Here is a 12,670-nt window from a genome sequence, read left to right on the forward strand (position 1 = left end):
TGGCATCGAACTAATTTGTACAGTAATCAACTTTAAGAAGTGTTATTCAACAATTTCATATAATCACTAGTATATCAATTCATCGGGCCATCACACAACTTGACAATCGAATTTCCACCAATGTTTAACTATACTAATTAAGCACTTAGCGATATTTATCAAACAATATGATGATATCTATTGGAGCATCTTCCAAATTTTTATAACGAGTGACAACATCATACCACTTTAATTTCATTGGTTTGAGTTCTGATTTTTCCATTGCAATAAGGAAACATTCGGTCAAAGACTCCTGAAATTGGAGCGTATTTATTTGAAAACTCTGCATTATAACTCAATTATCTACCGCTAGCTTCTGTTTCTGATTAGAATTCAGTATACGAATTTAATTAACGGTGGTCATACAAAATGTGTTTGCTTTACCGATTGGATGATCTCGCTATAGGACATAAAGCTCTCAAATAATTTTTTGCTTGTGCTAATATGATTGCTTGTAGAAGGCATATCCGAAATTTCTGTCATCTAACTTAATAAAGTGAAGCTTTAAGCCACATTGTATGGAAGAAATGTACTAAAAGTTAACTGTGGATAATTATAATACATGTATTATTGCATTTTTAATATCAATATATATATTTTGTTAATTTATAATAACAATTCCCTTGATAAAGATTGCAATATTGTGATGTAGTAAAGCTTGCTAAGCGTACATCATCCAAAATTCGAGTACTTGCAGTGATTGGAATTGGGTCCTCATACGGCTGAAACATAGAAGGCTATAAATATGGTAATGCATGTACTATCTATCAATTTTAGAATAGATGTTATTATTACTGATCTATTGCTGTCCAACACATGTAATAAATTATCATAAAAATATAATGTGAACATTGATCAAGTTTAAAGTAGGGCACTAATTTAATTTGGTGTTTTTATACCTCAATATTTTCGTGATTGCTGCCATCAGATTGATTTTCAGTATTTGATACTATATCCACTGACGTTGAGAAATTTGAATTTAACGCAGCATACATTTCGGGGTATAATCGACTAGGATTCTGTAAGAGAATCCGTCCGTTACACGAGGCTATTGGCTAACACTTATACTGTAATCTTAAAAATATTTATTTTAAAAAGCCAGACATTGTTTTTCCGAAATATACCATTAATGCTCTTAGAATTGATGGAGTTACTTGATCGCATACCGTCATGGACATAGAATCGTCATGTGTACTAGTTTCGATATCTAGAAAAGTAAAAGCAAAGATCCTCTTTATTTCCATTCTGAGCTTGGTTGACAAATCAGTAATGGATTACAGGTAACAATGGACTAATTTACTTGATTTTAAAGTAGTTTACCCTTTGAAATCGTAGAATCTGATTGTTCCATTTCTATTTTCATGTCAGCTGTAAATTTTTCTTGGTTAGTGATTCCATCAACAGCAAGATTTTCAGACTCGGTCAAATTGGGATCTCTTGCATTCTCAATGGAGGATGCGTCTTTATAGTAAAGTTTAATTAAATACACATATTTTAGATGCATCATCATCGGACAGGACCTATATTACTAGACTCTAAGGATTTATATGTTTACACTCTAAGGATTTACATGTTTAGTAAAACTGCCAATGTAAAGATGACCAAGCATACATAATACGGTATGTTAATATGCATAGAATGTTATATTCATGATAAAATTTGATATTTAAGATTTATCTTCATTTTAAGTTACAAAGATATAAGCAGTAAAATGCTAGGATTTCTATTGGGCGCTTGGTAAAAGGTAATATGATACCGTTATTGCATGATAATTCTGATTGGTAGTTAATCTGATCATTTTGGCATGTTGAGGCATCAGATTTCGCGAATGCACTGTCATTTTGTAATATATCAGCACATTTTTTAAAATAGGCCTTAAGGTCAATATTTTTGAATGAAAATTTTCTCTTGCTTGCTAAAAGATGGTGTGAAGATGACGATTCACTCTTTTTCTTCTTTTTTTTCCTAGCGTAAATATGCGATTACATATAAAGTATACAGTATTTACCATAACATGGTATACGAGTAAGTAAGTCTATAAAGTAATGTAACGTTATTGTGTGGTAGAAAGTGTCTTTGCTGCTAACCGAGTACAGAGTTAAGTTATGAGTTTAGATAAAAAATACTCGTATTATACGTAAGTTTACGAACATTAAGTCATTATAAGTATAGGATTAGGATAACAATGTACATATTAACATACGCATTAAATGTGAATATTATAAATATTTTTAAACCAAAATTATTGATGTTGTATGCATACATACGCTTATTGTATTGAAATATAGGGCTGTCATAAGCTGACATTTGATGAAGACTAACCTATCCGCCTTCTTTTTACGGTCTGACTGCTTACACTTATTTGGTTTTTTCATATTGAAATAAGGAGTCCTAACGCGTCGCTATAATTTTAGGGCATATCGATAAATAATAATGAATCGTTCCAGAATTTACATACAGTGCCTTAAATAGAGATAAATATTTTAAACATTTGAAAATCTAAAATTGATTTAATTGCCATATGATGCTGGTACAATTAAAATTTCAATGTTATACTGGAGATTTTAAGAGATTTCAATTGGTAAAAAAAGAGACCTTGCGTTAGTTTATAATGTACATTTAAGGGTAAACAGTATCGGAAGCAGGCATGATTTTGTCAGATAGAACTACCATAATTAAGATAAATATTATTAAGGTTAAAAACTCGAAATTTTATGCATTTTAGTAAATTAAAGTGACGGGTTGTAACAGGTCTATCAAATGATAATACTATCTGTTAAATGAGCATATTATCGTAAACCGTCAGCAAAGCGACGGGAGTTTGCACTAGTAATCTTGATTTAAGTAGGTTAGGTATGTCAATTCTAACGGTAAATAACACATTACTATGATTTGAGATACCTTAATAAATTTAATGATTTATTTGCTTCTACTATCATCGTTAAAACGTTACCATATCGGTAAGTAACACTTTCGTTTTCATCGCATCCTCAGACTTCATCTATGATAGATCAGTCACAAATCTTGAATAAAATCCTTTTATATCCGTTATGCTGTGTACTATAAATGGTTGACAGGCTGGTTAAACTCAAGCAAGTCTTTGGTACGGTATACCGTGCACGACTAATAAAGATGTATCTAGTGGCGTCCTTAGGTTATCGAATGTAGTAATCATATGCAATATTTGGCGCTGACACTATTTGTTGATTGCTTTCTAAAATATACGCAACTCATTACAGTCAGTTACTAGCTTAGTAGTACTACTGTATAAATGCAAATAGAGGTGTTATCCACACATTGCATTTATATTACTACTGTGCAATGTTGTCGTCATTTTCTACTTAACAGTTGCATGTAATCAAATGCGTCAGTATATCTTTTCGGATATAGACATGATTTAACAGTCAAGTATTTTTAAAATCCTTGCTGTTCTATTACTATAAGAGTGCGTTATATGTTCTGGTGTAGCTGTAGATAAGCCACTAAATAGTAAAAGTTAAAATTTATAAGAATTTTGTCATCAGCAAATCCTTCACGCTTGATATCTACTATATCATTCTGATATATAGCATAGGAACTCTGGAGAATTACAATTAATTCAGTTAAGGTTAAGAAGAAAGGTACAATATTATCGTACGAATGCAGTATTTAATAAATATTGTATTTCTATACTCAAAAATATGCAAATTAGACGTCGTGTAAAGGCCATGGTGAGGTTTTTTATGTAGCAATGCTAATCGTTACTTAATTAGACTCACGGCATCCGTTTTAGTAGAAAGAGGAGAAACTAAGGGGTCTGCGGTATGAGTTCGTATGACTAATCGATAACAGTTGTAACTGGCGAGAAAATGATAAATGTGAGTGACAATCTCAAATCACTCGCAAAAATGATGTTCCTATTACGTGTAATAACTAGGAAGGGAATCTACACATGTGGCATCATTTTGTAATGCAGGCTGAAGGTATAAGAAACCTACAGTAAGTAATAAGTATGAAGTAGAGAAAAAAATTGGCTCTCTGGGATTATGCAAGTACCATAAAGTATTGTACATACTGTACGAGTATTCTACTCAGTTTACAGTTTATATGCTGTACAGTACGGTCATACGGTGCTGTAGTTCCGTTAAAAATGACTTTTTGTTCTTTAGTTTTAATTAATAAAATCCACAAAACTTCTATTAGGTTTCACTTAAAATAAAATATAACCTAGTGTAAGCCTGTTAAAAACTAAATGAATAAACTAAACTAATTTCAGCAGTTCGTATTAGTTGTCTATGAACTGTCATACGTAGAGTATAGTACAGTACTGTACAAGCGTACAGTACATACAGTACAGTAGAGTGCTACAGCGGTACCATTGAAAAGTAACTTTTCAGAGTGAGACATCGCATTTTCACAGACCTTCAGCGTTTAGCGCACTCTATAGTACAGTACAGTGCAGTACAGTACAGACTGTACATTGCACAATGCACAGTACCGTACAATACAATATAGTACGGTACAGTTTGGGATTTCTAGGAAGAATTTTCTCTTTACAGCATTGTTACTGAACATATAAAGTACTGTACAGTATTCTCTGACCTGACTAATTAGCACAGACTCGTATCTTGGCCGAAGGACAGGATTGACCAGGAACTACGTGGAAACGTCGCTGTACTTGATTTTATTTCATTCGACAATATATTGATTGCTTGTTTAAACAGTATGCTTATATAACGATTATAATGAACTTCGAAGACGATTTTGGTAATTGGAGCGTACAAAAAGTTAATCAGGTTGTTTCACTTCAACGCCGCTGTAACGATACCAGTAGCTGTTGCAATTTTGACAGTAAAAAAAAGGGTAATGCTAGTACAATCTCTCTTGACCAAGATGATTCGCTAAATTATATCAACAAATTAGGTGCGTACAATTGAATATATGGAATACAACATAGAGCTATTGATACACATTGTCTTTCAACCAAGTGCTACAGTACAGTTACAGATACTGGGTATGCTCACAAGCAGTATCCATGCTAGATAATAAACTATCTGCGGTGGTGCTTCTCATGTTAATGCCCTTTTTCTATACGAGTATTAAAGATCTTGTCAAAAATTATGATGAATTTAACGTTGTTGCTATATATTTGTTTATTGTAATATATTAGAAAAAAAGTTAGAGAAAATCAAATACAGTGATACGAGACGCCGTGGTAATTTGAGCCAAGAATTACTTCATAGTTTACAAGAAATGAAGGAAGCTCAGTTTAAGGCAATGATGGCGGATGATTTAAATATATCAACAAGTCAAGCTAATACACGGCCATTTGTCAGTGATGATCCACTGTCTAGAGGAAATTACGGTTGTTGCTTTACTATTGTATATGCAAGACTATATCCAGAAAGACAAGCAGTGTCTAACATTGAAGTAGACTGTTTACTAGATCATGACGAAGTCGACGAACAATACAAGGAAACTTACATTGTTAAAAGTTCTTAACGTCTATCATGCACTGCTATTCGTAGCTCCAAAGTGCAATTTTTACATAGTACTCTAATACTGGACTAAACAGTAATACTTCCTACTTATTTTTAATTGCTCTCAGCAACCTCAAGTTAAAATTACTATATTTATAAATATTCCGGATACTGATATCTCACCAAAGAGCATGCTGTAATGCGAAACAGTATCTAATTATACTGTACATCTACAGTATAATGTAGACAGTTCCATTAATGTATACTATAATATCGACTAATATGTAGCAATAATCGTACAAGAGAATTCTAAACTAAATTTATAGTAAATTGTTAATGTAAAGATCCCGATATTGGTTGTTTGAATGTGATAATTTGCTCAATATCAACGCCATATTCTTAATTCGTATACTATTAGCAGAGTTTTAAGTTCAAATGAGAGAAATGGATTAATTGCGACATGCTGTACAAGCATTAATTGATAATTACAATAATGATCGAATATAACATCTTTAATAAAATGAATTACGGTTGCAACTCTAACCAATGATGTATTAGCAATAGTAGCTTTGGTTGCCTTTTATAGTGATACACTCACTCAGATACAGGATATTGTCAGCTGAACATAGCTGATATATACGCAAAACAATAGTGGCTTTGGTCGCCTTTTATAGTGATAGAGTAGAGTATATTGTCAGCTGAGCATAGCTGATAGATATACTGTATGATTGTTCATCTCGTATTTTCGATGCTAATAGTGGCTGGCTTACTAAAGAATTTAGTTTCCAGATAATTAGCAGAAGAATCTTTAATCTAATACCTTACACTCGGCCAGTGAAATTTACATCATGTAGGAATGCTTCGCATTAAGATTTAGAATACAGTAGTTATTTGCTGCCGATCACAATATTTTTGATGAGATTTGGTCAGTGAAATTCATGAAACGTACGTGTTACATTGTTAGAATTTAGCTAAACGAGAAAAGACTAGAAAGAGTAAATTAGCGAAACGTCGACTATCATGATTGAGGAATGTCAACCTTGCAATTAATTTTTACATCAAGTCGATTAGATAATAATTACTGCGTGTAAAGATATAATATCGCGATATCTGCAAACGAGTATGACACAGAATTCTTAATATAACAAGCCACAGATGTGTTCATACGAACATCTCAATTAATGACCAGCAATTATAATATACACATTTTAAATTATAATGTCTATAGCGACAATTAATAATTACTATTTAGCTCACTTGCATCGTGAATTCTATTACTCATTGTCCTAATAAGTTATAACACTAAGGCAAACATCGTTGCTAGACTTAGCTTTCATTACAAAGTAAGATACTTTCTTATGCTCATTTTGAAATACATCAGCCAGCAGTCATATGTATTAAAAAATTATGTTTAGTATCTGATGCATCGATAACAGATATGCTCAGAAAATGAATTTTTCAATTTTTTATGGTAAGCGTTGTACAACAGAATAAGCCTCAACTGATAGCTAATAATTAATAACAAGAAATTGCCAGCATTAGGTTTTGGAAAATATTGAAGATGTATTGATTGTTTTCGTCGATGAATTGATGCGTTTATTTCATAAATTCGTACTTGTAAATTGTCTATTATACAAAATTTGAGGGCATGTGAGTATGATTAAAGAAACTCTAATTGTAATATAACAAATATACTATCAATACCTAATCATATCAGAAAATCGATCAAATCTATGGATGTTATTATGCCCAAGCTGAGTATCATCGAGTTTTTCTAAGACAACTTTTCCTGAAGATGCTGGTCTTGATTTAGCAGCTTTATATAACTGCAAGCAACGGTAGAAATAATGCGAGAAATTATAATCAAATATTAAGTTATTATCCTACTAACAAGAATAGCAATTAACAAATGGCAAGTGCTAAAAAATCAATAATAGTGCAATCCAAACCTCCTCAGCCAAAGAAATTGGAATAACTGCGTCTTGATTTGCATGGATTATCAAAATAGGGCAATGCACTCCACGAATCCTGGGATACGATCATTTCGGTTATACAAACTAAGTACTAATTACAGCTTATAGCCAAATATGTAAAATCGTTATTAAAGTACCTACCTTTCTTTAACCATGTATTCACCAGATACTACATTCAATACATTGGAATAATAGAATGGCAATATCTTAAGCGGCTGTTTAAAGATAGTAGCAAATATGATTAGAAGGTAGTGATGATTGCGTCATGTAAGTTATTGCTTACATATTGCAATTACGCCTAATAGACGAAAATATCTTACATTGTATTTAGATGCTTACCTTACTGAGTATATGCCCATAGCAAGCTTCTTGTAGTGAAGAGAACGAACTTTGGATTATTACACCCTTTGGACATTCATCTGGGTATTCGAAAAATTAATTAACAGAATTATATTTGATGATTCTTCAGCAAGAAATTAATTAAGGTGCAGTTTCGTTTAGTAACTCAAATAATATGACAAAGGTTCTCTTACCAGAGTCGCATAGGCGAGCTGCGACATTTACTGCAACACTGTTATAGTAGAAGGTTTATCATAAAGGAATCATTAAGATTTTTTAAGTACCGGAAAAGGGATTATTAAAAGTAATGACAGTTCTAGATTGCGTAGTGCAACATTTTCATAATTATCTATTACTTAAAAACTTACGCGCCTCCCAGTGAATGACCATAAATATATATTGGAGATGAACCGCTCCTCTGTTTAGTCCATTTCCACAATGATATTCCATCTTCAGTCAGGCCTAAGCAATAGATTTAATTAATAAAGATATTGGTATTTCTACAATCGAAGGTTGTATACAGTACGAGATCTATTTTTACTGGATATTATGGTACATTATACTATGTAAATCATACCTTCCTCTGAAGGAATTCCAGAAGAATCTTCGTATCCTAATCAAGATCAAAAGCGATATATTTAAGCGATTACAATCTACATTTTAGTCTTCATATAGTAGAATTTTAATACGTAAAATTAGATGACAACCTCTGATATTATATCATCTGTATACGAAAGTACGATGTATCACAGCAATATCAGATAATAATGTCTTCTGTTAACAATCATAATCAATCGTTATTACCTCGATAGTCAACTGTAACAACGTGGTAATCGAAGGAAGAAAATCTCTGTAGTTTACAAAAGCGGAAAGTCACTTAATATTCTATCGCCAGGAAATTTAAAAGGATGTCCAAGATAAATTTTAAAATTCAAAGCAACTAACCTTATATATTTCTATCCTATGATAAGACGCTCTAAAAAATTTTACATGGAATTAATGGATATATTTATCATTAGCCAGATTAAATTCAAATGTTTAGTACAAATTTATATCTATTAAACGTTGTAGCAATAGCTTGTAATATTTCACAAACCAAGAATTACTAACCTAGAGCCCGAATTACCATGGAAATAAATAAAAATAGGTTTGCCTGATTTCAGGCTATTATCGAAATCAATCTGGTCGTCCACAGTTGGAATCAAACTCTTAGGGAGAACGTGCCTAATTTAAGATATTGTAGGAGTATTATAAGTTATAATTTATGCGCCTTTAAATAAGACACCTTGCAGAGTGAAAGGTAATAAATTTACAGATTATATAGCAATGAGCATAACGTATGGTATTAATTGACCATGGATTTGACGTTTAAAGCAATCAAGAATACTTAGTAATGAGATAGAGAGTGCACGACTATAGTATACGTCAGGAAACAATACTCTTCTGTATATTCTCTAAACATCGATGCGCGTACTGCTGGAGACTATGTGTTGCGTACTAATTATGGTTACATCTCATGAGTAAAATGATACAACGTGCGAACACAGTTCCTGCTGTTCTTACCAAGCACCCAGGAATTCATTATCACTTGTTTTCACCATAAAATTTCTGGTTCCAGTCATGCCAAACTGTTGGGGCTGAGAAGCATTAGAAAAAGGTATACGAACTGTAGGAAGAAAATAAATGCAAAAGCTGGGCTTAATTATTAAGTCAAATTTGTAGTTTACATATTTGTACATATAAACTAAACTTAATCATTGTGCTACATGCGTATACTGTAGTCAAAATAAAAATCCTAATTTACTACAGTATGATGAATATATGTGTGTACATACAGTAAATTGTAAATACGACATTATCACATACGCATATCATTCGATTTTGCACAGTCAACTGTTAAACACTTGACATCATAAAATGTCATTCTAGCTGCCAGTGTTTGTGTTAGAACACATTCTCAGTTCAAGGTAATTACGATTTACTGGCAATTGATTTAAATTTTATGCAATACAGTACAGGAATCGGTGCAACAACGTGCGTTGAACTCGATTTTTAAATTTAAAGGAATATCAAGAGGATTCGTAAGATTTCATTAGCATAATAATGTCAGCTGTACAGCACAGAGCTGGGTTATGCCTGTACAGCATGTTGTATCCCTCCTTACCGTAATGCATGTAGAGCAGATGTAACCGAAATGTCGGACTGCACATAATAAGGAAGATGATAAAGGCATAGAACAGGAAGACAGAAAGGATTGCATAGGCTATCCTCCTAACGTACCGAAGAAAGTATGCAATTTAATAATACGTACACAGTATGCTACAAATATCAAAATGATAGTACTGTAGTTGATAGAAAGAGAGCGATATTTTCGTATAAAGTACAGTTGGTGTACTGAGGCTAATATAATAAGTGATCAGCCGATGTTGCAAAATTTAAAAATGTCTAAATTAGAAAGGGCTGTTGCTATTTTGTTTTTTTTCAAAACTTACAGTATTGCACTGTACGTATACTGTATACATACCGTATAGTCGTATGTAATAACATCTAACATCTACGAAAGTCGTAAATTTATACTCCAAATGTGGTTCGTGAATCAATTATTAATTTTTCGGTAAACGGTATATAAGACGGACGGGTACCTTAAGCAATCGTTACCATTAGAAAGTTTTTCTTCTTCCTGTATTTTGTTCTCCATTCGCCTTCTGTCTAGGCGGTTGACATTATTAAGATCTGTTTGATCGTTTAGCTGGCGACGTTTCATGATTGGCACTGCAATTCTTGGAGGGATTAATGAAGATAACGTTAGCTACAGCTCGATAACAACGTCGAAAATATTCGAAAGATTAAAGACCGAACGACTATTATAGTTCACAATATCAACATACAGTATCAAGCGATGGCAAATTAAAAATAATATATACCATATGCGGTTTAAATTTTATTCTACGGTGCACCTATTTTAAGAACTTAGGCGAATTTCTCCAAATAGGACGAGCCTAGTCAGCCAATCGTGCAATGTTCTACTGTACACACTAGGTATTTTGTTGTGAAATAGTTACTGTTACCCTGGTCAAGGCGGTGCATAACCAGATTACCATTACAATTACAGTACAATTAATACAAGCATTGTTCATGTCTTGGTCCAAGATATTTTTATCAACTTTTTAGTGTTGTCAAGAAACTAGTGTGATCATCACAGAGGTGGTGTTGACTAGTTACGAAATCTAGGTCTAGAATTGCTGGATGCATGATTTTGCTTTCGGCGATGGCTATAATAATAATTATAGCCATCGCCGAATTCAGTTGTGCTTCAATGCCAGCTATAACAATTCACTATTGGTATTATAATTATTATTATTATACTGCTCTGTTGTACCATACTAAAGCACAGTATGGACATTGTACAGTATAGCAAGATACTATGGTAATGAAGTAAGTCCTAAATTGTACTTTCGTTTACTGTATTAAGAGGCATTGCAGTAATTCACACTACAAGCCATCAAGATTTTTTTCATCTTGTACAGTACATGCTAACAAATTTCCCAACACTAACTGCAAATACTATAAGCGTTATTGGACTTGATCCAATCGTTTCTTACAGTTAATGTAGAAGGAATTAGAAAGTTCGGTAGAGAAAGACTTTACCTTATTTGTGCTTATTAAATGGTGAACAGGATGCCGACAGGAAAGGATGAGGAAAGGCACGGACTATTTCTGCAAAACTTACGTCGTCACCGACTTATCACAATCAATGATGGCAAGGCTTAATATGGTCAGAGTCTACATCGAGTCAAGACGTTGACTCTTAGACTCGTGCATGATGACCTTTTCTATTGTGACTTTTGGCATGTTATTGTTTTCAAAGTAATGCCTGGTTTCTGTTGGCCTGCTTAAGAGTCATGTGACAATGCAATGAACACATCAAACAATGCAATCATCACTACGCTACTGAACGAACAATAGTTGCACGCAGGATTGAAAGGTTTTGTCCAAAGTTGGGCATGCCGTGGGCATTGCTGAACCACTTACTATTTGCAGTTCAACGGTACTTTTTATATTTTTGTGTTATTATTTTTTTTTTTATTTCAATAGCGGGAGTTCTTTGGCTGGTATTTGCAGTGTAAGTACTTCTTATCCTGCAATCGTTGTCATTTTCAACAATCCTTGCTAAGGAATTCCCGAAAAAACTTCCACCAAGGCATTGACAATCAGAAAAGGAACACTTTTATGGCCTTATCATCTTTTGCTAGAGCTTTAGTACCCTAATTGTAGGATACTTTCAGGACGGACTTTAGTACAGCAAAACTCTAGAATATGTACTTGCGTGGTGTATCAAGTCCTTCAGTCTTATACAGCTCAATAGATCTCTGTATGCAACACTACATAGAATCGATTCCTAAAACTTGGAGCTTTAAAAATTAAAAAATTTTTTATAATAGTGGACCAGTAAACAATAGTAATATCCATCTGTAATGTACTGTACAGTACAGTACAGTACTGTACTGTACACTCAGGTACAATAAACGTCTCCGCATTTATGCGCAGGCGTATTCATGATGCAGAAAAACATTTTCTACATGTACAGTACTGTACTATGCACTGTACATTGGACTATTGGACTATTGGAAGAAGATATCGACTGATCACTCTTGGACGGACAGACCTATTCGGCCTCATTTCGTCCAAATATTGTTCTAAACGCTTCATTATAACAGTACTTTAGTACGCAGATGGTCGATTTTACATTGACTAATTTTTTCTAAATTAGCAGTAAGTACAGTACAGTAATATTACGCTCAATCTTATTATCCGTCACTAAGTTCTGCATGGAAATAGCTATGTAAGATCGTACATGGT

General features: G+C 33.1%; 3 protein-coding genes across 3 annotated transcripts; 1 reads left to right on the forward strand and 2 right to left on the reverse strand.

The window, feature by feature from the left end:
- Nucleotides 1-145: 145 nt before the first annotated feature.
- Nucleotides 146-2,414, reverse strand: TRIADDRAFT_59826 (uncharacterized protein; the record flags this gene model as incomplete). Its single annotated transcript, XM_002115884.1, has 7 exons — nucleotides 146-292; nucleotides 711-776; nucleotides 939-1,058; nucleotides 1,164-1,246; nucleotides 1,360-1,500; nucleotides 1,796-2,004; nucleotides 2,362-2,414. The coding sequence occupies 7 exons, from the start codon at nucleotides 2,412-2,414 to the stop codon at nucleotides 146-148; spliced, it is 819 nt and encodes a 272-aa protein (XP_002115920.1).
- A 2,349-nt stretch (nucleotides 2,415-4,763) lies between these two features.
- On the forward strand, nucleotides 4,764-5,520 carry TRIADDRAFT_59827 (uncharacterized protein; the record flags this gene model as incomplete). Its single annotated transcript, XM_002115741.1, has 2 exons — nucleotides 4,764-4,941; nucleotides 5,189-5,520. The coding sequence occupies 2 exons, from the start codon at nucleotides 4,764-4,766 to the stop codon at nucleotides 5,518-5,520; spliced, it is 510 nt and encodes a 169-aa protein (XP_002115777.1).
- A 1,675-nt stretch (nucleotides 5,521-7,195) lies between these two features.
- On the reverse strand, nucleotides 7,196-9,734 carry TRIADDRAFT_59828 (uncharacterized protein; the record flags this gene model as incomplete). Its single annotated transcript, XM_002115885.1, has 12 exons — nucleotides 7,196-7,324; nucleotides 7,448-7,526; nucleotides 7,613-7,686; nucleotides 7,811-7,890; nucleotides 8,005-8,042; nucleotides 8,179-8,272; nucleotides 8,388-8,423; nucleotides 8,615-8,660; nucleotides 8,756-8,786; nucleotides 8,921-9,034; nucleotides 9,374-9,476; nucleotides 9,677-9,734. 12 exons carry the CDS (start codon nucleotides 9,732-9,734, stop codon nucleotides 7,196-7,198), a joined length of 882 nt encoding a protein of 293 aa, XP_002115921.1.
- Nucleotides 9,735-12,670: the final 2,936 nt, after the last annotated feature.

This window comes from Trichoplax adhaerens, genomic scaffold (genome assembly GCF_000150275.1).
Source record: "Trichoplax adhaerens TRIADscaffold_12 genomic scaffold, whole genome shotgun sequence".
Classification (NCBI taxonomy): domain Eukaryota; kingdom Metazoa; phylum Placozoa; class Uniplacotomia; order Trichoplacea; family Trichoplacidae; genus Trichoplax; species Trichoplax adhaerens.